This window comes from Orussus abietinus, unplaced genomic scaffold, assembly GCF_000612105.2.
Source record: "Orussus abietinus isolate OABI.00-Male unplaced genomic scaffold, Oabi_2.0 scaffold49, whole genome shotgun sequence".
Lineage (NCBI taxonomy): Eukaryota > Metazoa > Arthropoda > Insecta > Hymenoptera > Orussidae > Orussus > Orussus abietinus.
Window position 1 is genome coordinate 715,579 of NW_019394595.1, and position 26,863 is coordinate 742,441.

Below are 26,863 nucleotides of genomic sequence, written 5' to 3' on the forward strand. Positions count from 1 at the left end.
GGCGCTGCCATGGACGTTTACATAGGGTATGCAACGTAGTCTTTGAAATGTACTTAAGAGCTATGATTTCGTAGATGCGAGACGGATATTCGATCGCGATTTCACGGTGTGCTCCGGGTACCGTCGCGTCGGCGGGATCGGAAAGTCGGGACGGACCTTTGGACGCGGTTACGTGGCCCCGAATCGTCGGAGAGGTACTTCGAGGCGCGCACTTTGAGGGGAGACCACGACGGGTTCTCGGAGTCCACGCTCCGTCTGTGATTCTGTGTTTTCAAGATAAGGAAAGTTCAAGTTTCGAGCCGTCATGGATTCCAGCCGATCCGTGGAAACGTCGTCTCCTAGCAGTCAGGATATCGTCTTGCCGAAACCAGCGAACAGCACGCCGCGACATAGCATCGACGCCATTCTAGGAATCACGGGGCGTCAAAGGAACTTCCAGGAAATGGAAGATGGAGCCCGAGATGGACACGAGAATACCGGTACTTTGAAATCATTTTATTTCGTCATTTTACCGTGGACGCGACTTTTATGGACAAATTCTGTATCGTTTGTCGGTTCATCGGTCAACTTCCCGACGGAAATCTCGATCTCGTTTGGTTCACCGAGAACCTCGGAGTTCGTTTTTCTTCTTAGATCTTCCAAGTCCTCGAAACGTTTCCATCGATGCGAAGCTGGAGAAATCTCTGTAAACAACGGTCGTTTCATTTTATTCGAGTTAGACCGGAGAATCATTAAATTTCTTGCCATTGAAGAAAAACGAAATAACATTAATTGGGGAATGTGCTAGAAATATGAGTTCGTTACGTTACCGTATTCGTGAAAAGTAGAATTTTAAATATATATGAAATGTAACGTTCAAATTTATCTTAATAATTTATATAAAACTTCGTTCTTTGGTCAGGGGTGAAGGGGGGATTTCAGTGGCTAAGCGAGACGCAACGGAGTATTTGAAAATGGAGGACTCCGAGGTTTAACCGAGTTTAAATCTAATATTCGTTTGCACCGTAAACCCACAAAACCGAACACAGGTGTACATTTAAATGAGATCGATTCCATTAACGTACCACCCCGTACTAAATTGTAGTATCATACTTGACTTTAACGTCGTATTATTATGTAATTATAGTATTATTTAGTATTATTAACGATAGATACACATTTTTGTTGACGCGTAAACGTGAATTGCCGAACTTCTCAGGCGGTAGGACGTAGTTTCGATGGAGGGAAGGTATGTATAAATGGAATTTGCGTTATTTTCTCGTGGATGTAAATTATTACATCCAATCGTATAGGGGATCTCTGCACGGAAGTGGAACACTTATGGGTACGTTACCTTTACCAAATCCAAATTTCATATCGCAGTAAAATAGCTTTTATATAAATTGGTATTGGACTAATATCTTCCGAGGCAACGTACCTAGTTCTAGTGCACATTGTTCGGTTCCTGGTCCCTGTATAGATCCGAAAGTATCAGGAAATCTTTCCACGCGGAACTCATCGACGAGCCTAAAGTTGTTCGAAATAGCGGAAAGCGGGGCCCAGGATTCCTCCGTTGACGGCAATCGGAATAATCGGCAAACTCGTCGGAAAATTGGACCGATAACGCGACTCGGGTATAAAGTATCTTGATTCGGCGCGGTCGCGGGTTTCGGGTCGAGCCATAATTGCGGTGGAGAAATGAAAGTAGGTAAGGAATAACGAAGCGAGACGTCGCGTCGGCCGACGGCACGCGCCCCGACGTTCCCTCTCCGGGTGTTGAATCCACTCGCGCTTCCAATTCCCCGAAGGACTTAAGTTACCCCACGGTCTTGTTACCGGGACAGTTCCAATCAATCAGCTCTCCCAATTACTTGGGTCGAATTTAAACGCCCGCTAGGCTTCATTCGGGCAACTGCGACTCGACTCGCGTCGACTCGATAGGTTTCATTTTATTCCTCGACGGCTCATAGACGCGTGAAATGCAATCGCGTCGGTTCGACGCTACGTTTCCACTCTATGAACGACCTAATTCGGTTCGCTGAAGGGGCTTTTGGAAACGGTTTGTTTTCGATCGGTTAATGGGTCAGAGCTAATTATCTGCCCTCTAATCTCGACATGAAATTATCGGCCACGTGAATCGAAAGCTGCGTTACGAACGATTCTTGGCGGACCCTGATACCTTCTTTTTCCAAAGTTACTTTTCAGGCGAAATTAATTATTTGCGACGATGTGTTTCTTGCTACTGAAATTTCTTTGCTCCAACAAAATTGATTCATAAGAGCACGTATGATATTTTCTTTCGGAACCTTGACAATTGTTGGTAATCTCGTTTTTTCGTCAACTTCAAGCGACGTTTATTGACAATTGTTAATTTGTTGCATGACGCATTAAGTTCTTTCGGTTAAACGGAACATTTGATTAAAAAAAATTATGTAATTTCCGTTGATATTTGAAATACTCGAAACCAAATTTGCCCTCATTTTGTGAAATATCATTTCCGATCGGTACTAACTTTGTTATCCTTTGGCTCGCAATGCGGACTTCTACGAAATTAATTTCGATGGAGCTAATGTATCTTCATCCAGAAACGTTTAGATTGCCTCGAGTAATTAATTTTGCCTGGAACGTCAATTTTACGCTTCGTCGCGCGTATAAGCCGTCCAATGCCCCGATAACTCAAATAAGTCTGAAATCTTTGAACGTTTTCTCTCCCATAAAGAACTTTAACCCTTTGCTACGATTTAATTCGTAACAGCGCGTGACACATTCGGCCGTGCTACTTATACGTACCACAAGCTGACAGGTGTTTCTTATGTTTGACTCGTAAAACATGTCACGAGGCTCGCACGATATTACGAGGTAGGGGGTTAACTTCTTTAAGGCCATGACACATCAAATTCCGTATAAACGCAAGACTTAAGGGTAAGGGCCTTCACGGATTCCTCGGGTAATAGTAACCGTTAGGGCGAATCGTAAGTTCGTGCGGCAAACTTTAAACTTTTTTCTTTGGAAATTGAATTTTAAACTGAAAGTTCTGCAGATAATCTTTGAGCGATCGTCGATGGACTCGCTCCAACGGTTTCGCTCAAACTAAACTCACGCGGAAACTTTAAATGTTAAATTTAAAAAGAAGAAAACGGGAAGGTTGTGTCCTTTTGACGCGATCGCAAATTTTATCTTGTATCTAGAATTACACCGTTGTGGAAAAATACAGGACCTCGCGTTTTTGGGCATGACATTGTCCGATTTTTTCAGTATTTCTTTTGGCTACTTTTTTCTGAATCGAACAATCCGCCTTCAACCTCTGAACTAAGTTTTCAATCGTTTATTTTTTCTACTACCGCTTGCTATTTTCGTTATTCCGGAACATCGAGAATGTCGATTCTAATTTTGATTCATAAAAAGAGTTTTAGTAATTTAAACATTTTTTTCTCTTTTCACGTTATTCTATAGTTGTCTTGCGTGGTAACGTCATTGTCTTAAAATTTGACTATAAAGTGCCGTTTAGTCTCTGCAATCGAAAAGTTCGTGGCGGACCAGGGCAACGCCGAGCTTAACGGCTGGTGCTAACGGAAGGTCGGAATCTAAAGTAATTTTCTGTAAAAGTAGTCGGAACGCATTATCTTTTAACCACGGACCAGAAATTCCTTTGAATGGCTAACCTTCTTCCATGCACCCCGCGTTGCTCGCGCAATTTGCAGGAACAGAGTGCTCGAAACGGATATGGAAGCGGATAACTTCCCGCGAAAGAAATCAAACCGACTCGACGGCGACATATTCGCTACGGACGGCGACGCAAAATCGACTCTCGTCATTTCCGACAAATCAAGTCGCAATTCCACGTGCTTCGGTTGGCCACAGGGTCTTTACCGCTTCACCCCGATTTCCCATTATTCCCGACATGAATGTCGCCCTGGCGTAGGCGGTTTTATTATGCCCTCTACTCTTTTAAAACGAATTAATTGACTTTGGCAAAATGTTAACCCGTACACCCTTGCGGTAAATTCCACGTTATGCTTCCGACAGTTATTTGGGATATACCCAGAGGTACACCGATTCGGTAGCGTATGCTTTTCTAGAAAGAATCACTTTCTAGAAAAAAACGCATTCTCGTATCGAATAGACCTTTGCTCATTACCGCTGGACAAACAAATCGTAGAATCGATACGGAGAAACGAACAAAGATTTCAAGCAATGCTCAATTTTGCCGAGCTTGACTCCGCGTTCGTTTTATTCGTTATAGCGACGTCGATGCTACATCCCATTCTATTTGTCATGTCCAGGTTTTTTCAGTTTCCACAAATTAGTGCTAGCAATACGGCTAAGCTGCCAGATCCGGGAGATACTAACGATTTTTCAATTACACGGTATCCGTGCCCCTGTGGGCTCGCTGGCACGCCGAGGCGTTCAATAATTTTCATACACATTTGAACATGGTAACGGAAGTTTCATCATTTCTGGACACGATGTTATATTTAGCCCGAACGACTTAACACTCGGTATAAAAAAAAAATATAATAAATGTTGTTTGACATTGACGTAAGAATTAACGTACCGATAACGTGTCGTTAGAGTTTTGAGAAAATGAGAGGTAGAACATTTCGAGGGATTTTTACGGGATCCATCAAGGTTACCGAGAACGTCACAAAAGTTTTGCGGCACATCATAAAAAAGTATTAACGTTCGAACGAGTCTAACAAGGAAATATCCAATCGAGGATGCGAGATATGGGAAAACGTCCCCGTGTACCCGTGACACGTTTTACCGGAAGTAACTCCTCTTCTCCAGTTTGACACATATTTTTACAGTTCCGCGGAAACGAATTTCTACTTGTACCAAAATCCGTGATTCGGTCTCGCGTGTTTCCTGTCGCCGTTAATCTTGGCAATAGAGGCACGCATCCGCGTTCGATTCACGTGTCCAGGGGTCGAGGGAACGATCTGTCGGGTTCGGGGGAGAAATTCACAGCGAAAAGATCGCGAGGTAAATCGGTAGATGGAAGGATACGGAGGATAAGACCCCGCGTCTCGAGCGCTCGTCCGAAAAAGGAAGAGCGCGAGGAGACCTTTGGCTGCTTAACCGAGGTCCAATCTTGTCCGACTAATCGAATTATCATTAATTATGATATCGCGAGGAAGAGAGATCCGAGAGAAATGTTAAAAGACGAGCCGCTGCCGCAGGAATAAGAAAGGCAGGACCGTTGGAAGCAGCTTTAAGCCGGTCGCCTCTTAAGAGCCAAATTGACGTGTCTACTAATGGATCGCGCCTTTCCTGCCTGTTTTTTTTTCCCTCTACTCCCGTAATCTTAAAACAGAGCTAACAGGTCTGTTATCTGGCCCGGTATTTTTTTGCCCTGTCCCTCTTTAACCGGGAATCGAACGTCCCCCCGAGTCCGGAAGATAACGTTTCTTCGAAGATTGCCGGTTGCCGTTTGCATATCCCAAAGGCGCGACGCGAGTACCAATTAACGCGTAATTAGCCGATATCACTTGTAATCGGCGACGTCCGGACAGACGCCGTTCTCGACATTCGAAACCAAAGACCTCGTTGAGTCGATTCTGGCTCGAACTAAACTCAAAAGTTCCCTAACGCCGTGTTTTCCGTTCCTCTTTAAATTTAAACTTAAAATGGCGACTTAACGAGGGTATGTCCGAAGTCGCGCACTCACGCCAGCTAAAGGATTTCGTTAAGGTTATTTGCGACCGTCACGAGAGTACTCGTAATTACCTGTAATTTCATCCCCGTTTATCGGGGGTACTTGCTTTTTTGGCTTTAAGGAACACTCTCCGTGGACGTAACGATGGCCGAACTGGTTTCAAGTTTTGCATCGGTGGTCCGCGCCAAGGCAGTTTCTTAACCTCGAGTCTCTCGAATTTCAATCGACATTTTAGCTAGCCATGATTAAAACTTGCCTCCCACTTTTGTCCATAGATAAATATTCCCAAAATGAATTTTTCAAACAACCGATCGAAATAATCCGGGGACGATATCCGTCCATTTTCTTTTTGAAAACGTTGAACGGTGACAAGACGCACGCGAGAATTTTTAGGAGAGATATTATCGCGTCGATGCAGAGGGTTCTAGTCGGGTCTAGCTACTTAAGAGATTGACACGAGAAGATAACGTAATGGACAGACTCGGTTAGCGGAACACCGCTCCCATCCATCTCTGACTTCATCTCTCGAATGGGCAGTGACTCTAATGGGCCAACACCGATCGCCGATACATTTCTAAACGCTCCGGGGACCGCCGCCGATACCTTTCGAGACCTAATCGAGTTAAGGGCGAGATTTAAAGAAACTATGTCAGTTATTGCAAGAGTTCGCGAGAGCACCCCGCACGCGTGTCCACGAAAATCCCTGCGTTCGGGGATTTTTCCGACTTCGGATAATACGATCGGCGCCCCACGGACCACGCGTATTTACGCTCCGTTATGGTTACCGTTATGGTTACCGTTATGGTTATCGCAAATGCAGCGGCAATATGCAATTGTCCGTGATGTGGCGTAAAACGTGTAACTCGATCCGTGGAGACTAGTAACGGGTTAACGGCCCGGGATTTTTTCCCCTTTAACTCGAGGCGTTATAATCCTGGCATTGAATCCGCCATGAATAGCGTTCGTAATGTCTACTGGCGTCGGGCACGGCGAAGTCGGGAGGATGGAATTCGAGTAAGTTCGAGCTTGCGAGTTAACCGGATTAAACTCCGTTGGCAGCTTATTAATTAAAGGTTCGTTAGGGATCGACACAAGGAAACTATCTTCCACCTCTGAAACTGTAATTACTTGCCGAGAACCCGCGTCGCCGTCTCCTTCGGCTCTCGAGGCCGGCGAAAAATTCAGACGGTGCCTGTATCGGTCTCCACCGATAAAAAAGTCCAATTACCGGGTTTGTTGGCTCGCGGCTGATTTTTCTCCTTGCCGGTTTTAATCGGCGCTTGCCTAATCGCCGTTCCACTTTGATATTAATGGTTTTAGTTGAATCGAATCAACGCGTCTTAGGCAACAATCGCCGTTTAATCTATTAGCCCCGCAAACGTAAAGGTTCCAATTATGAACCGGTGATACCTTACCGATATCATTTGCTCTGCCAATCATAAACCAAGCCCGTCGAGGCGTTTGAAACGTTACTCCGTGAACGCGAAGGCCCTAAAGAGGAAGGCGATGCCCACGAATGTTCTCTTTTGAAAATTTCAATAACGGCGTTTCGTTCCTTGTCCCACGCGGATGTAGCTCCAGGTAAATACATGCGGCCGCTACGGATGCAAGTGGGAGGAAAAGTATCGATACTTTGGCGGTATCGGTTCATCCCTAATAAAGGGAAATTAAATCGGACTCGAGGGAAACGGCGTAGGGCGAACGACGAGGCTCGAGCCAAGTTTGCGAAGAAAGTCGATCGCAATCCGAATAGATGCCGATCGATAACGTCGATCTCCCGCGAGTCTCGAGCCACGTGCACGTCGCTCCGGTCGAACGAGCTCTCGGTGGGATCGGATCTATCGATCGCGGGGCCCCGGTATTGTCGTAACGCGTGCACCGATTAGCAATTGGCTTACAATTATCGCCGTTAACGTTGACTCCTCGAATCCCCGGGCCGCGTCTCGGGCTTCGCGCCTTCTTCCGTCTCCCTTTCTGGCGAACGACAAACGGTGCGCCCCGCGATGCCAGCGGAGATATCCCAATAAACCCTGCACGCCACCGAACAATTAAATTATTAACTAGGAACGATAACGAGGCACGGGAGCGCTGATTGCTATTATAACGAACGTCGCCTGCCACGCGTTCCCTCGGAAAAGAGCATAAACAAATAAGCGAGTCGCCGCTCGTACCCGGGACGGACCCATTCGAGGCTCGCCTTCGTGACCGTCGAGCTCGATGGTAAACGTCATGCGAGACTCCACCAAATTGAAATTTAATCTCGAGGCAGGAAGGCGCGAACAGTTCCCATCGATAATCCGCGACGGCCTGCCTCGCGATTTGGCGCCCTCCGAACGTCGAAGTCGAATTTTGACAATTTCAACGCCTCGGCGAACGTCTCGCGTTTCTCCGTTGTCGTACTTTTCGTCATTTCATTCGGTGTCGGCGAAGAGCCGAACGAAACTCGAAAGAAAGAGTTCGGTTCGCCGGATCGGCCCCAAAGCCAAGAAGCGTCGACCGCGCCTCGAGAGCAGTTCCTTTTCCGCTCGGCTCGGCCGGTCGAGGACGATGGCCCTGTTGCCTCGAAACTCTACACCGGCATGAACTCGATGACAGCTTAAGAGCCTTTTTTGCGAGCGCTCTTAAGGAGTTACTTTTTACTCCTGTCTCTGGGAGAATTCGAGCATTCCGCCGAAAGCGCTAATCGATTAAGTGGGCACGAGGCGGTATCGAGCCATCGTCGATGATTCGTCGAAGATTCGTCGAATCGGGCAGGAGAAGGGAATTTCGAAATAGCCCTGGTCCCCGTTAACGAGATATGGACATTCGGTAAGAAAATTCTCCTGTCGCGTTTCTTGCAAATTCGTATTCACCAACGAATCGGTGTAGAGACCGATTTAAAAAAGATTTTAGATCCCGTCGGCGATTCCTTTCTTCGGTAGCGCCCATGTCCGGATTTGAATGGAAAACCTTCCCCCGTCCCTGGGCGCTCGTTCGCCGAGTAGCTTAGATTTAAATGAACGAAATCTCGGCTCGCCCGAGTCGGAACAAAGGAAGGAGCGACGCGATTGGCTCGCGGAAACTGGAATATAGCAGCCGCGGCTTTCGGGGAGGGAATCGTTCCCTCCTCTCGAACGGTGATGGCCCTCCGGAACGGAAGCCGAAACTGCCGCGGCAATCGCGTACGGAGTTTGCGCGAAATTTTCCCCACGCGGACGAGATGGCCATTGCCGTTCAATCCAGCCCGTGAGGTAGATTTCGGGGTAGCCAACGGAAGGGTCGGATGCGCCGGCGGAGGGAGAGGGGGAGGACTCTCTCCGGAAAGAAACGGAGCGAAGGAAAAGGAGACCCGACGACGGTCCAGTGGGTAGACAAATTCCGTAATCCTCTTTGGCCGACGAGCTAAGCCCTCTATGCGATGGCATACCTTCTTCTTTTATTTCCCCCTTGGCTTGGCTTGGCTTCGAGTTTTGTTTTGCCCATCCGCCCCACTCCAGGAAATTATATTTCGAGCCAACCGGGCCGCATAAGATCGAAACCCGTGAACACCTCGAACGCGCGTTTAGGTCCGCTAACCGAAAAACGACGATCTCGCCTCGAGAAGGGAGGCGATACCTAAATTAACTTTTCCAGTTTCTCAAGCAGTTGGCCCAAGTAGTTGGCACTTGGAAAATTACGATATATCGTTGTCCGGTACTAAAAGGGTTAAACCCGACGAAGTAACCGAATAAAGTCAACTTTATCGACCCGAGAAAATCCGGGAAAATCCGGGAAAATCCGGGAAAATCCGGGAAAATCGAAACCGCTGGAAAAGCTTTTCTACATCGACGTTGCGTTTAATATTCCATTAAACGTAAGATTTATGGCTAGATTTGCCCACTCGAGTCCTTTCGTTGCATAACGATTCGGGAGGCCCCGCCGTACCGTGGTAACCGCTGTAACGTGGAAGCGACGCGAACGGTGTCGAGTTTGAGTCACCGCGAGGGAGGCGGGTTGCCAAGTTGGCACGTGTCGCGCGCGTGTCGCGCGCGTCCCGCGATCGGTCAACTCCCGGAGCCAAGATCGGCTGTGCTTCCAAATAAATCGTCGTCGATACCTTGAGCCTGCTACCGTTCGCCTTCACCCGCACCCGAGTTAACGACAAATAATTCATCGTTCGAGAATCATTTTTATACCTTTCCGGTCTTCGAAAACGGTGGATCTACCGAAAAGGAAGATACGCGGGTCGAACGTAAACGAAATCGGTAGCCGTAACGAATCGAATACCCCGAAGAAGTGGGAGAAATTTCTGGTAGATCGATCGTCCTACCGAGACTACAATTTTCTCGAGGTGACTCGATCGCTCTCGATTTCATTGTACCGTTTATTCGTAATTTAACGTATAGAGTTTCCGCATATCCTGGACTTGGAACGTTAATATCGGCTCGGTTCCAAGAAAAGTGCCGAAAATGTGTCCAACGAATTTCGGTTCGCGGTATTTGTCCATACCTGGTGGGTGGGTGTTTAAACTTCAACTCCTCGACCGTTCTGGCCGTTTCGTTTGACGTGCGAACGAAAACGCGATCCCAACGATCGCTTCGCTCCGACTCGTTCGTAAATGACGCGAGAAACGTCGCGGGGGAAAAAGTGGTCAATCGGCCGGGACATTATGCCGTTTAACCGCTACGGTTAGCAATCTCTGCCTGGGCGAAAGCAATTATTGCGGAGATCGGGCCGAACGCGATAGAGGTGAGAGAGAGAGTCGGTGCTCGATCACGCTCGGAACCGTCGCTAACAGGTTCGGAACTATCATGCGCGACTAGACTTCCGCCCTCTATGTTATTACTCTCCCTCGAACAGAAGTCGAGGGTGGAAGGGAGCGGGGCGGACGGGGACGCGGGAGGTGCAGGCAACGCTCGAGCCATTATTGATTGTTGTTGATAATTAGCCGGCACAGACGCGTCAATCACCAGCCAAGGCAAGGTTATTAGGCCGTTGGTTAGCCAGCGAAGCTTTAGACTCGACTACAGAGTCGGCTATCGAGCTACCCGATTACTTCCCACAATTCGATCTAATGCGCTGCTCCGCGATGCGAGAAGGTTAATTATGCAGTTAATGAGAGACCCAGAGTATCCGCGCGGTGTCGGAGGTAATGCACGAAGAGTGTCCGGGGACGAGGAATTTTGGCCGAGCGGACCGTCAAAGGGCCTCGTCCGATCGCTCGGTGGCTTCCCATCGACCTCGCCATCGACCTCGCCCATCGACCTCGCCCATCGACCTCGCCCGTCGACCTCGCCCGTCCTTCTCCGATCGTTATCGAACGACCGAGGAAGCTCTTCGGCCGCGACTCGTCGATCTGGTAACCGGACTTCCCTACCCCGGGAAACCCACGCGCTTCCGTTGGATCCGTTTATGCTTTTCGTTTCCCTTCCGGTTTGCCGAATTAAGCTATCTTCTTAGCGTTAGACGCTTACTCTAGTCCAATCGACGATTTCAATTTCGATAATACAATCGCTGGGGGCAACTTCTTTCGGACCTCGATACTAACGATCGTTCGTTATGGAGCGAATAAATTGTCGTTGGTAATAATTCAGCACTCGAGGGACGCTAGTAATCGACCCTTTGCGGTCGTAGTGCATCTGGTCGTGCGTATATTTCGTCGGGCTCGGTCCGGTTTACGACCGCAAAGGGTTAAATGTCGTTCGTAACCATTATTATCGCGAGTCGGAAGTAACGCTTAATGGCCCGAAATCGTATTTATTCCCTCGAGGGCGACACCGACCGCGGCCGATTAACGTATCGTCGGCAAAGGTAGAACTCGTCGTTAGGGGCTGCGACCGATAGAGGGAGATTGAACTTAAAATCGTGACGAATAAACTCGAATAAATTGAATGCCACGTTTATTTGGAATTATGACAATTTATTCCAGAGATATAATTATTCTTGGAATTGACAAAAGATTTCAATGGGACCGTTCAAAGAAATATTTGCTAGGTTCAATGAGATTTTTTCTCAGGGTGGCGTCGCGCCCCGGCGAGCACGCAGGGGAGGGGGTATTTATTTGGATGATTGTTGCAAAACTGCCGAGTTTCCCGATCTTGTCCTTCGAAGTTGCGTGCGACGAGAATCGGTAGGAGATGAGAAACCGTTCGGTCCTTGGTTCCAGGTGATAATAGCTGCAATTCCACGGGCGGTGGAAGCGACGAGGAGGTCCTCACTGGATGTGGGTCGGACGATGCGAACGCTGGCAGCAGCAGCAAGAAGAAGCATCGCCGCAATAGAACGACTTTCACGACGTATCAGCTGCACGAGCTGGAAAGAGCTTTCGAGAAATCCCATTACCCCGACGTCTACGCCAGGGAAGAACTAGCCATGAAAGTGAATCTACCCGAAGTACGGGTCCAGGTAAGCTCGCTTCGGTTTTTACCATTTTCATTTTCAGCGTATCGCGTACGCTAGGAAAACGGTCGGTGAAAGGCTGAGCGTGCGGGATATTATCGAGGGCATCGTTACAACGAGGTAAAAGAAAGTAACGTAAACTTTCTTCTGACTTTTAATCGCCAAATAAAGTTTTGCTTCCAAATTCGGTACTTTCCAAATGTTGTACCCTTTATGGAGCAAAAGCGATATTCGATACGGCGAGAATAAACTACGTTCAAGTGCCTTTTGCCCGAAGGCGGGTAACGTACGGTACGCGTGCATTGCATTTTACAGTCCTTCGCGAGGTTGCGAGATATACGTCGTTCTTCAAGGAATCGGGTTTCGATAAAGAGAACTTCGATCGGGCACTTGCTCGGATTTTTCCGCACGGGTTTAGTTATCGTTTGAATCGCCAAGGTACGTGCATTTGCGGACAATTAATTAAAATTTAATTTATTTATTCACGACCAAGTCGTTTAACGAAGACACCGCTGTAATCGTTACCGCAGTGGGAGTAAAAGTTTATCGGCAACGTCGTCCTTTGCTAAGAGGGTAAATGTTTTTTTCTCCGAGTACAGGGGAGTTGACGAGTTGGTGGTCGTAAACTTTCGGAAACGAAATTCTAGTCCTAGTAGGAGCTTAATGCTCGTGCTTCCATGCAACTAATCGGCATGGCGATCGCTAACTGACGCTGGGCGACGTATTAAACTAAATTAAATTAATTATGTGCGTGGCAACGATAAAACAAGCCGGTCGCATGCGACGAAGCATCGATTAGGCTTACCAACCACCCTTCCTCCCGGCAACCCGCCGACTATGACTAAAGTGCACCTACCCTTTGCAATTACTCTACTCAACGGTTTATATTGCCGTTTCGACGCCCACCTAAGACGACCCGAATCCACTCGGCTTCGTCGTACGATAACGCCCTAAAAGTGGGTTTATCTTGTAATCTCGGGACCTCGAAGAAATTCTAGAAAGGGCTCCGATATCCGTATTAATTAAAATGCGCCGAGGCAAACGTAGCGCGATCGACGCGAACGTAGAGTCGCCAGTTAAAAGATATTTTCAAGTATCCAGGCGTGTATTGCATTTACTGCCTCCAAATTAACGGAACGTTAAATGGTAGAAGCTGACTTCGTCGCCCCAGGGGGTAATTGAAAATGAACTTACGTAAATCGTTGAACTGGAACGATTTTATCATGTAGGGTGCTTATCGATTCTCTGGACAGGCCAAAGTAGGTTATAAAATATTATCCCTCTTCGAGTCGCGAAAATTAGGATTCGATTCTTTTGCGACTTGCCTTGTTTATTCCTTTGCTAGAGAAATTCTCTTGCCTCCGACAAAATTCATTTTGTACGAACCGTCATCGTTCGGAGCCAACTGGAAAATCGGCATCAATTGGAAATGATGTCGCGTCATCGTTTCAATTGGTTTCAATTATTGAAGATATTACTCTTGTCGTACCGTTCTTTGTCTAAGACGATGTTTTCAATTCGAACGGTTTACCGCGTGTTATCAAAAATGCTCGATGTCGAATAAATATTGACCGAAGTCGACGCAAGAGCGAGTTCGCCGATACTCTCTCTTGCCAAGGCCTCGGAGGCTTTCGCAGTAGCGAGTCGACTCGGTTGAAATCGTAATTAAAAATTTAAATTGCGTTTAAAACCTGCCACGCTTAGCTTTCCACGGACTTTTTCCAATTTTCTCCTGGCACTGACCGATGGAGAGGAGGAGTCGCGCGCTCGTTTATTTTCTCCGTACGGTGGGTACGCGTAATACCTTAAGCTTATTACACGGGATAGACATGGCGGAAAGGGAAAAAAAAGACTCGGGGGAGGAGAAAACAGCGAGTCAAAGAGGAAGGGAGAAAGCTGCACAATCGACGCGGACCGGCTGGATCCTCTTCACGCGATCGCGTATACATTTAATCGTCGATACATAGCGGAGTTCTTAATCGTCTATCTCGAAGTCGCTCATTCGTCCCCGGTCCATCAAAGACGGAGAGTCGATCGAGAGTCGCAAGACCTTCGAGAGTATCGAGATGGGCGAAAAGTGGCGCATCGCGTCCGGGGTCTTAAATGAAATTTAAACGATAGTCCGCAGTCGTCGAACGATACGAGAAGACTAGGGCGAACCCGAAGAGCGAACCAAGAAATATTTTGTTAATTCGACACAAATAAATTGTCATAATTCCGAATAGACGCGGCATCCAATTTTTTGCGTTTATTTGAGTAAAATAATTATTATTTGAATGAAAGAAATATATTTCTTTGGGACTATCCGAAGAAATATTTCTTTGGTTCAATGATCATTTTCCCTCGGGGTAAATAAAAGGGCGGAGACGGCGATTGCGCGGCTGCGCCTGGTTTTATCATTTTTAATTGATCACACCCTCCTATCCCGTTCGTCGGATTTATTGGCTCCCGGAAGAGTGGCGAAGGGTGGGAGTCGTATCGGCAGGCCGGCCAATCGGCCGTCTCGGGGACGGAACTCCGATGGTCGGTCGCGCATCGAAGAGCGCCGCCTCGGACGATGCGATCGACGTTTCCACCTCGCACCCGCCAAGATCGACGGGGCTGGCCGGTGTCCGTCGATACCCCGCAAAACGGGACCCCCGGACTCGGTCCCGCGATTCGTCCGCAGTGGCGCCGCGTGCCTTCGATTCGGAGCGAGCGGGAATCGACTTTCCAGTCGGGACGGAGTCGACCGGGATAGAGCGAAAAAATTCATTTTATTTCGAAGAAAAAAAATGATCAATCCCTCCCTCTTTTAACTTGGAAAAATCGCGTTCTGTATGTCTTTTCGCGTTTCTTAATACTTTCATTTTAACGTGCTTCGTATCTTCCTCGTTATCGTAATTTTTGAGATTCTTCTCGAGGTTGCTTTCTTTGCGTCGCGTCCTCGTTTCCCATTCGACGGCGATCGACGACCGTCCGTTATGGGCGTCGAAGGACTTTGCGGCGAAATAAAATGAAGTACGATTTCCTTTCTGGTTTACGAGAACGACGCGCGGCTCGCTCGTCGTGATCCATGACACCGCCATTGGCCCATTCCGGGGAATGGATATTACCGACCCGCGCGACGTCCTCGTCACGCGATCGCAACGGACCCTCGTTCGCGTATACGGAAGGCCGATTCAGCGATTTGCCCGTCAGTTTCTCCTTTCGTTTCCACCTAGCATGGTTACGTCGAGTCTAGCCCTTGCCAAAATTCATCCACTTGTATATCTTTCTTGTGCCAGCCGTGTACCTCGCGCGATTCGGCCGGACGTCTTTGAATTTTTTAGACGGCACCGGTACTTCCGTTCTTATCAAATTTATTCGATCGGTGGCTTATCGTTGGCCAAGCACCCACTGGGAGCACTCGGGGTGTTTTAACGGTAGATAATGCGAAGCAAGGCGAGAGAACGGAAAATTGTAAAGGCCGGTGAAACCGATGGCAAACGCGTCGATATATTGAGAAACGTTGCAAAATTGAGAAATCAAGAAATCTCGGAATACGTGGGACGTATCATTTTACTTACTTATCGTGTTTATTTTATTTTTTTTTTATGAATTTACGAATCAAGGAATAATAGATTTAAATTGTAAGCCCGTTGAACATTTTTCCCTCGCGACACGGCAACTCTGCCGATGGTACGGTGACCCCCGGGGACGACCCGACGTTTATTTTTCGGGGGAATAAAAAACCTCTTGGACTATTTTTGGGTGGAATGCTGCGCTAAAATCGACATCGGCGAATCTAACAGCGAGCGGAAAAAAAGTTGATTGATTTTTCGCGGTAGCCCGGCTAATTTGAATCGAGAGATGGATTGCCCCTGTTCCATCGCTATTCCCTTCCCTTGGAATCTCGACGTTCTCGTATCGTACTTCCAACTCGCAGACAATTGCCAATTGGAAAAGACTCCAATTCGATTATCCGTTTCCTTTTTCATTTTAATTTCACCATCTCCCGAGTGCCGCTAACTGCGGAGGAAATCAACGCGGCTGGCAAGGAAATCGACTGATTTTTTTTCACGTCTATTTTAAACGTTGGTTATACGTCGGTATAACGTTGATTAACTCTTGCACGTACCTTTGCGTTCGGTTAACGAATCCGTCAATTTTCTGTATTCTTCGTATGAGGGAACTGCACGTTTCGTTCACGTAAACGTAGGGAAAATATAGTGTAGGTGGAAACGACAAGTGTCGCGGCCAATTTATTCGACTTTATTTGTGTCACATAATTACTCTTTAGACTAACAAAATAGTTCTTCGGTACAAATATCTTTCATGGCTGATACGTAAGCTTAATGATTAAACGGTATTTGAGCGATCCTGACTGCACTTACCTGCAATTAAGAAGGGGAGGTAGAGGTCTGCCTTGCACGTGTTTACATCGAAATCGATCGCTTCTTGGCATACCTCTCGCTGACTCGAGCGTACACCTTTTAAGTGGATACAAAGTATACGGTAATACTTAAAAACGATCGTCTCCGGTGTTTTCGGACGTATACCCGAAACACAGTCATATAATTGGTTCGTTCTCAAGATCGCGGTTGGTTACAATTGTACCCGATCTTTGGTGCAGGACTCGCGTGCTAAAAAATCGAAGTCCGTGCTCCTTCGGGGCGAGCGGGTGAACGCGATTGCGGTGGAAATTAGCCTAAACAGCGTAGTTAAAGAGCGGCCGACACCCTCTGACATTATTTACGCGAGGTTGCCAGGGCGATGCGGCCCAATCGAAACGACGCAGCACCGCACCGGCCGGAAGGACCTTTCCACTGTAGCCGAGAAGGACGGGACATCCGGTTGGCCGCGCGCCGGATCGATCGGAATTGAAACTTACCTGTCGGCCCGGCGCGTTTGCCGAAGCGTTTAATTCAGTTTTATTGAAGTTAAATCATGATCCCGTCGACGGGGGCCGGCACAAATTACGGATGACTGTCGGGAGCGCGTGCATGGGGTGTCGAATTGGTCACGCATACCGCCGGGTTCCTAATCTATGGTAGCCATGGCAACCGAACGGCTAAAACGGAACTCGCGAACCGTTCCAAAATGGTAAAGAACTTTCTTATTGCTGTAGTCTATTTCGATATTGCTGCCGCTGCTACGAAGGAGAGAGAAATTCTTTATCGATCTCGGTGTATGAATTTTCAACGCGTACGCGTGCACCGTTTGCGAAACGAAGTCGAAGGGACGACCCGAAAACCCGAAAACCCGAAAACATTGATCGATTCCTCGTCTTTATACGTATTTGCGAACTGGCACGCGTCGAAGAAGAAAAGCGCTCTCCGAAATGGCGAATGTCGGGTCAAACGACGGGTAAGCTATCGTAACCGGTGACCCTCGCGACGTTCAACGTGTCAAATGGAATCGATTGTTGGAGATAACGGGGCGAGCATCGCCCCACGGGACCGTCCGTGATATGATGTCGAGCGAGACGGATCGCGGATTAACGCTGGTACTACCCCAACGTACTCGACGACAAGTGACGTCACCATGCTGTTGGCAAACCTGTCCACGGTAGATCGAAACGATGATATCGGCTTAACGTTGGCCAATGAACGGGAGAAAGTATTTTAGCGGATGTCGTTTGTTACGCCTCAAGATCGTTACGTTTATAGATTAAAATATAATTTGACTCGTCCTCCTAAGCCTTCTTTGGAGCTCGACGGTTTTAGCAGACCGGAAGCAAAGGATTCGCGACCGGAGGCACGTCGATCTCGTTATTCGCATTGCCGCGGTTCTTCTCGCATGTTCAACCGTTCACGTGGCAACGGACATTCCGTGTTCTTCGCGTAACTCGGTCTCGTCGGGCAATATTCATTTAGCGCTCGACAACGTTGTCGCGTTTTTCAAAACTCACCGTCATCATTTGGAAATTAACGGGCGTAACCGACGTAGGCAAGAAACGACGCACGGGACGATTTCCGTACTTTTTCGAAGCGTTTCCCCTCCGCGGTCGACGGAGCGTGGACCCTAAGCCTCGCCGTCGCGCTAATAACGCATTCACACTTGGTCGGTCGGGTAAAGCCATTCGGCATATCGAAAGGCCCGGTGAGAATTTTCGCAACAAGTTTCGGGCAAGACTAGGGGAGCCTTTGTATAAGTGAACACATATAAATTAAATTAACGTGCACGTTCTTTCGGGGTGATCGAAGCGTTGCCAACGTTCCTAAAAACCGCCTTCCCGGATATCCTCCCGGACGAATCACCGAAGAGGATTCCTTTTCTAATTCCAGAAATTCAGCCAATGCGTTTACAGTGTTGGCGCGCATACACGTATCGCTACGATACGACCGATCGAAGATGTCGAAAATGTCAAAACGGTCGATTTTCGACCACGGTCGGCTGCCTGTCGATTATCGTTTCGAGTTCTCTATCCGATCGCGTCTCGTGGTCCTTTCCCACAAATCCTTCGAAAGAATCGTCTCTCGTGGCCGACCGGAATTACGTACGCGCTTCCCAACGGTTACAAATTTACCGCCTAATTAAATCCAACGCGTCCAAAAACTTTGTTTTCGGCAACGAAGGGTCACTTCTCGCTCTCGTTGCTTCCCTAGAAATGGACGAATTTCGATACAGAGAGAAATAGAAATTTATACGGTAGATTAGCGGATGGCAAACGTCGCGAATCTCGGGACAACGGTCTCCTTTATTATTCGCCGTAAATTGCAAGTCGTCGAATAACGAATGCTCCTTTACGGTAACCAAATGTAGTTTTCGATAATGTCAAAGCATTCGAGAGACTCTCGGCGCGAGACGATGTCTTTCGTAGATTAAATGGATCGTGTTGCGCATTCGACATCCATTGCGGCATCGGGTGTTTATTGGATCGGTGCGCGGGATAAATTGCGATAAATTGCGATAAATTGCGATAAATTGCGAGCGACGCGAGGGAGCCCTTTGGCCTCGGTTCGGCGTCGTTAGGCACCTCTGATCTCCCGGACGTTCTTCCGGGCGATGGCCATTCTTTCGCGAGATCGTTTTTCTTGTGGGTGCGACGTTTTCAGGCGGAAAATAAGATAATGGCCCCGCTAGGCGTTCTCACCCCAGGCCGAGAACGGGGAGGCGAGAAATAGCAAGGATCGTGGGAGCTCGGACACGTGCTGGCACGCGGGAGAAAAAAATAAAGCGGAAAATGGAGATATCCACATCGGATCGGGGTCGGAGAAGAGCGAATCGAGTCAGGACGGAACCGAAACGGAACCGGGACGGAACGAAAACGGAGCGGGCGAAAACGAGGGGAATTGTCGCGGTGAAAAACGGCGGCGATGTGCCAACCCTCGCGATTCGATTAGATCTCGCCAGCGAAATCGTAAGGGAACGGAGACGAAGGTCCGAGAAGAGAGAGAGAGGGAGTTCCGGGGAAAGTAAGACCAAAGGAGGAAGGCTCGGTATTGCCCAAAACTCGATGCAAAGTGCCCCAACGGTTGATGGCCCGTTATCGATTTGGGGGAGATCATAATTCATTTGATGAATAATTCCGAAGCGATAATTCAAAATAGCGGGGCGATGGACTGCGTATCTTCGATTGGTTCAAGTTCCGTAAGTCGACAATCTTTTGTAGCTAATTCCGGAAGAAATTTTCTTTAGGTCGGGCGCATTGATAAAATATGAAAGCGTTGGGCGCGTTTCCCGCACGTTCGCTTCCTCGAAAGAGAAGTGCATCGGCGCATCTCGGACGCGGCGTCTATTCGAGAAACGGCATCGCGTCGCGGTATATCCCAGGAACCCGGAATATTTGTTTGAAGCCGCGCGTAAAATGCTCCACGTTTGATGACTAGTCGTAGAACGAAACCGTGAAATATGCGTTTCCTTGAAATTGATGGTCCGTAAAAGAAAACGTAGACCACGTTGTTCCACTCGTTTCGTTGTTTCGCGCGTCGTTCGGCCATCGTTGGATGCCGGACGAGACGAAACTGTCGGTTCCTGGATCGCGGGAGTCGATACGTGCCTCTTCCTTGTAAAACGTACGAGAATAACGATCTTGCTTGCTGATCCAACTTTCCGTGCAAGGGTGATCGCGTCGTTTGGATCTTTTCCCGCTGACCTTTCGAGCGATGCGAGCGTCGAAAAGTAAAAGTCGTAACGGCGCCGACGAGAAAGAAGGTAAAAGGGACGACGGGGGCGCGTAACGTTGGAAATAGGGTGCAAGCATGTCGCTGCTCGCGTAGCCGAAGCCAAGGGGAGGTACCCCTCGAAACCGCGTCTGCTTCTACGTCTAGGGGCTTGCAGGGAGGACTCTTGCAGCGCCGTCTAACGAGTATTATAATTACTGTCGCGTAACTCAATATTGCCCCCTCGATATGCTAAACTCCCCGGAATATAGTGTTAATAGGTGGGGAATGGCGCGAGACAACACCCCGCTTCTATTAATTGCACTTCACCCTAAATGCAAATTGTTCGGAATTGAGCAAGGGCTTCCCGAATATTTGGAAACTCCATTACTGCCCGTGTCGGTCCTTTCGCGGTCTGGCTTGGCGGTAATCCTCCGGGAATAGGAAAATTCTCAAACCGAGAACAAACTTCCGACGAGAGTCACGAGTTTGGATTTTCGATCGAATCCGTGCTCCCTTCGACTGTCCGGTTGTTTCTACTTGCAAACTCCGACGAGTCGTTCCGTAAACGCGGAATTCGTTCGTTCTACGAATCTATACGGAATTTTTCTAAGGAGGATCGACGCATTTAAGGGGCGTCAAAGAGATCTCGTTTATGAAACCTTTTTTCGGACCGGGGATACCGATCGTTTCAAACTTTACAACGTGAATATCGAGGCTACGAGCAAGGTTTCGGTACTAAGTAAGACGGTAAGACGGTAAGACGGTAAGACGGAAGGTGAGAACGCAGGAGAGTCACGGCCGGCTCGCGCGTCGGGACTGCATTTTGAGAGGTTATTCGAGGAAAGCAATAGTCGCGGTGAAATCTGAAAAGTGTGGAGAGGATCGATCGAACGAGAGAACGTCGGTTCGGCGAGGAGACACGTCGGAAGATTAGCTGTCCGTCGTCCCGAGGTCTGCGGCTCAATTAAGTGCTCCGTTTAGCGCTTGACTAAAAAGGGTCGGCCAGACCCTTCCGTTCCCCTCGAGCATCAATCATGTCAGCAACCCTTTCCCGAGGGCGGTTTTGCTCTCTATTGAGACGAAGTGTTGTGCTCAAATACAAAAACACTTCATTTGGCAGATTAGCTGTTAAACACCGGGGCTGGGAGCACGCGCAACGGCCGCGAACCTCCCGTCCGACAATGAAACTGGCAACGGTCATTTATGGGAGAGCTCTTGACCTCCCTCGAGTCGACGGACCAACGTTAATTACGCTTGGCTCATCTTTGTCTTTGATCCTTTCGGCTGGGTTTAGAGACGGACCGTTTCCGGAGATCTTTGCTAAATTTCGTGGACGATCCTCGCCGATCCTCCCATGTTCGTCGCCGCGATGTAATTTAAAATCGTACGCAAATAGCAATGCTCTTAGAAATATATAATTATGATTTTGCTATCCCCACCCCTCTGCTTGCTTTAATGTCGCATCTATTGTCAGGAGACCTTTGTTAGCGCAGGCTTCGAAGACAGTAATTAACAATTAGCTGGCGGTCCTTGTAATCGAATTATGAGATCCGTTGTCCAGAACCAAGTAAATGGGTGGATAATGGTAATACGAACGGAAATAGAAGGGTAGTAATGAACAATTATAATGCGCGAGACGATCTTTGACATTAAAGCGGAATATCCTGCTGAATGAACTACTCATATTTAGATAATGAAACATTTCGAACGAGTAAAATAAAGTTAACGTATTGTAAAATGTTACCCAATAATTTAGTGAATTGTTGTTTTTTAATCTATAACCAATAGCATCGTATCATAGTCGTATGATATTAAAAATCAGGATGCAGCCGCACTTTTTATTATAAATTATATGAAAATACCGTATACATTTCACTATTAACCCGTGTCATGTAGTTATCTTTTAATATAATTCCTATTTAGTTGTATACGCCTGTTATTCGTACGTGACGCAGTTTTTAAACAAGTCCTGAAAAACTCATCATTCATCTGCTTCTAAGTTATTTCATCGTGTAAGCTGTTTGTTATCTTGTTATTTAATTAACACCCCTCAAGGTTTTTAATTCTGGGAAAAGAGCGTAATCGCCGAGGGCTAAATTACACGACAGGATGAACGAGGAAGTAACTGCCAGGCCACATCACTCCCTCCTTTTTTAGTTCGGTGAGCAGGACGTGGTCTCCCATTATCCTGTTGCCATAATGGTAGAGTAGGGGAAACAAAGTAAGCCCAAAGTGCATAGACGTTATGATTTTCAATTTACCGTGCTCAAACAAATGGAATGCGCGTCAACGGGAGGATTATCACTCGCTATGTAGTTCGGTGCAGGGCACTTGTCGGGATGCCGATGCTTGCCGATTACAAATAAAATAATGCTTCAGGAATTTTTACTGAATTTTTGTTATTTAATTTTTCTTCGTTAATGATTCAATTGGCCAAGCATTATAACTGCTCGCGGAAAAATGGTGAAAAATTGTCGCTACAGTTGCAGCCACGCTCGTAAACTTGTATATGGCAATAGTTTTTTTCACGAAGGGGGTTAAAAAGATATCAAAGGTTCTACCTGGGCAAAGGTGGTTTGAAACTCTTTTAACATATTGACAATCCTTTCGGACGCACTCTACCTTGTATCTTTCCGACATCAGCGAGATAAATCTTCGAGACGACGCAAGTAACGATCGATCGCAACTCGGGTCGTTTCTCACGGACATTCGTTAATACCTTGATCAGGGGGTTGCGATCCTCCCTTGAAAGGAATCCGCGCTCTCCTGCTCGTTTTAATATTTCACGTAACGTCGCGAGACACCTTTGTCGGCACAGGTTTCGAGGCCAGCAATTAACAATTAGCTGGCGGTCCTTGTAATCGAATTACGAGGTCCATTGTCGGGCTCGGGTACAAGCGTATTCAATTCCGTTCGGTCCCTTTTTTCGGCAGTGCTATACTCTAAGATCGGATTTCTTGCCGCTGCATAAGGCCGCGATGGATGCAAAATGCAACGGTGGAGGGATCTCTTACAAAGGCGAGCCCGGTAGGCTCCGTAACGTGGGATGAATGTCACTCCTTAAAAATATATCCGTTTCGGAACTCGAAATTTCGGTCTCGAGCATCGCGATCGTAGGCCCGGGACCCGGGGGCAGGATTAGTAACGTTAAACTCCATTGCTTCTTAGAGATTCCCTGCCGGATACGGCGGGGTCTACGCATCCCTGGAATGGGAGGAACGGTCTCTGCCCTGCTCGCTCGGGAACCTCCCGCCTGGGCGGACGAATCGCAAATAATGGAAATTGTACCGATTTTTCTGCCAAAAACAACGTAACTGTCATTTATTTCCGTCATTACCATCGAAAAAAACAGGAGCCGGTGCCGGTTCTGCCGGTCGGGGGCAAACGGCCTTCCTCCCGAAAACCGTGCCGGTCGCTTGTAAGGAGCGTCGCGACGACCGGGCCGAGAAGCGGTCCGGTCCGCTGGAAGTGTCGTTTGGTTTCGGTCGGACGAGCGGGACGAGCGGCACGAGCGGCACGAGACGTCAAACGCAGAAGCTCCACCCGTAGCGAGGGAATACCGAATCCGAGATATCCTACGGAACTAACTATTAATTTGGTTCCCGGACCAACGGGACCAACGAAAGCCTCCGGGGCAACGGATTACTGTCTACGGCCTACTCGGTACGCGGGGTGCCCTGTGAAGTTAATAATCATCAAAAGTCACAGTGTTTGCCGAGGGCGGGCGCCCTTTGTGCGCCTACGCGTGCTCCTGACGCTAATATGCCTCCGCCGGGGTTTATTACGAGTTATTAGAGTTATTACATCGTAGAGTTTTCACGGGGAATCCTCCGCACTCGTTCCCGGTTCGGATTCTCCTCATTTTGTTTCCTCTCATCTTGTATCGCCGATTTCCGCGCCGGTTCCAGAAATCGGAGAGGCCCGGGTCGTTTGGAAATCTCCCATCGAAGCCTGGGCTCTTCCCGAGGAAACGGGCGGGCCGCGAATCCATCGTCGAGAACGTGTCTCGCGGTACGGCCGTTTTGCCGTGGACTTCGTTGACCGCTGCTCCCTTGTATAAATCGAAGAAGAAAACGGCCGCTCGAAAGCGTTGTACGGCTTCTGTTTGTTACCGTTTGGAGGACGTGGCATCGTTTCGATTGGTTTCGCCAAGGAGATCGTTCCCGAAACTTTTGATTCGATCCCCGGAAGTTTTCGCCCAGACATGGAGCGATCGCTCGGTGACGAGCTAATTATGCGGTCGAAATCGCCTTTCGTTCCGACGAATCCAACGGAAAGAAATCCTCGTTGTTCTCGGCTCGTGACCTATGACGGTACGGTCGTCGACGGGGGTTTACATTTCGGGTTTACCGGGTAAACTTATTGTCTACCGGCGCGACAAAGGACTGCATTCACTATTACGCCACCGACTAAACCGGGGGAAGAAGCGAGGCGCGAACAATGCCGCGCGGTGTCAAAATACGTGAGCCATAAGGCTAATTTGCCGAATTAAGCGGCCTTGCTCGCAAATCGGAGCCACTATGGCTCACCGCGGTGCGACGACTGAGAGATTTCGCTCTCCGCTCTCCGCTCTCCGCGTCCCGACCGATCCGACGACAAACGCGACTCTACTTTCGGCCGCGTTATGCGACACGGTCGCTCGTTGGCGCGTTAAAAATGTCCGTGTGGTGTAGCTTGCCACCTGCGAAGCATGCGTCGTTTGAAAACGCCCTTTCTAGGAATTTCTACTCGTGAAACCCGAGACCATGAAAAGAAATCGTCCTTTGACGAATGCATTGGTCGAGCAACTTTGATTTACTATCTGAATATTTCGACGACGACGTGTCATAACATTCGGTGTTCGGTAAGAATACAAATAACCATTTTCATAATTGCCTTAAATTGCGAATTCTAAATGAAACGTCCAATGATTACCTGCGTTACTTTGAGAATATATTTGGACGGCACGATGTAGAAGAGCGCGTAGGTTAAGAAAAGCTCAGCGCCTCTAGTCGGTGCGCGAGGGTGTGCCAAAACACGGACATGAATCCATTCCTCGTGCGTAAGAAATTTCCCCGCAATGAATCGGGTACAAGGATATTTCCCGGTTACTTAGACGGAAGAAAATCGGACGATAAGTGGGGCGCACGAGCCACGAAAATTGCGGTTCGTTGGATCGTCGAGAACGGTCCCCGTTAGCTGTATTGTAAAAGTGAAATCGCTTCGTGTTTGAGATGTTATTTGTAGCACATTAGTATTGTATCGCGGAACGAGGGGGTTAGGCTGGGGCGTTGGAGTATTTAAGGGTGATTACACGCAACGGCAGGGGTGGCTTTATTGGAGGAGACCGACCGCGGTGCTCAACCTACCAAATTGGTAGGGATTTCGGGGCCTATTCGTTTTCGAGAGCGGAGGAAACGCGGCACGGATGGGAAACGAGTCGTATGAAACGTTTCGTGAGATTCGCCATCACCGGTGTCGGTTAAGAAGCTTCGCTTGGGTAGTTTGAAAATATTTCTTGGCTCTTTGTACGGACACGCTAATTCGTACAGATTTCTAGGGGCCACTACGAAGGGTCCCGATTTCAAGATTCCGTTCAATGTGCGCAAAACTTGGAACTCAGGGGCTTTTCGATAGCGTTGACTCGGAGCTTGCGGTCAGTTGGCCCGTTTGCCTTTAATCCTATCTTAGTAAAGTCGGGCAATCCCCCGATTCATTTTTCCCCAGACATTAATCCTATGTAACGCCCTATCGCGTTAGCGAGTGCTCCCTTCTGGGGCCGTGTTATAATTGGAAGCATGGAGCCGTTATGGAATTCATCGCGAATAGTTACATCATTGCTGCTCGCGAACCCACGTAGAATCCCTCTCCATTCGGTATACTTGGATTTTTTCATGACGTAGGCCGAGTAACATATAAATGCATAAGAAAATTGAAAATGAATATATTCCGATAGCAGGTCACGATCATTCGCGTCGGTAGTTCGCGTTTAATATGCATGTATCGCGTAAGGCGGGGTAAAAGGAGGATGCATGAGAACGACTGCGCGAGATTGAATTTGGCTGACAGTTTGACAGAGAGTATAAAAAGCGCGGTGAATAATAGACTGCCAACCCTCCGCAAACAACGCCCTTCCTCTACGCATACCTTGGGCACCCGGGTCCTCTCCGAAATCTAGATTTATCCGGAAACAACTTCTAGCCTCGCCGATGGAACGATCCTTCCTAGAGATAGATAGTCAGAAAATTGCCGAACAAAATGTTTTATCTTTATCCGAATACGGTATTCGTCTTCAACGTATAAAACACGTTTTAGGAGTGGTACCGGTGCAACGAAGGCATCGTATCAAAAAGTTGCTCGCATACTCGGAAAGGTATGGAGTTTTACCTACTGATCGATACTCGCGTGTCCTTGCACTTTAAAACCGTCCGTTGGTGACCCTACTCGTGCCTCCGTTAGCTTAAACAAGAGCTCCGAAATAAAATTCTAGACGTATCGCAGTTGCTACGAAATAATCCAATGGACACGAAATACTGGATTACGCGTTTAGAAGTAGGAAAAGATCGTTGATCGCTAATCGTATAAAACGAGCAGGAAAAATGCAGGAAAAAGTGTTTTGCACGTTTTAATATCCGCCCTCGTTCCGCGTCAAATTCGAAGTTGACGTTGAAGCGATTGCGAGGTACGGTTCGGTATCAAGTATCCATTTTCGTCTAGAGTATCCCTCGTTGGGTGTTGTCCAGTTTTATTCGTCGATGCCCTGGATAAGGAAAAACTGGCCATTTTCCTCCTCGAGCGGATGCATTGTACCCGTACAGGTAAT

The 26,863-nt window shown here is 48.0% G+C and overlaps 1 protein-coding gene across 1 annotated transcript in view; it reads left to right on the forward strand.

Annotated features, from left to right (window-relative positions):
- The first annotated feature begins 304 nt into the window (after positions 1–304).
- The window catches only part of LOC105700670 (retinal homeobox protein Rx1), a 32,918-nt gene continuing 6,359 nt past the window's right edge, over positions 305–26,863 (forward strand). Inside the window, exons 1-2 of the mRNA XM_012426732.2 lie at positions 305–479; positions 11,760–11,998. Of these exons, the coding sequence (XP_012282155.1) occupies positions 305–479; positions 11,760–11,998 (414 nt within the window). The remainder of the gene's footprint in view (positions 480–11,759; positions 11,999–26,863) is intronic.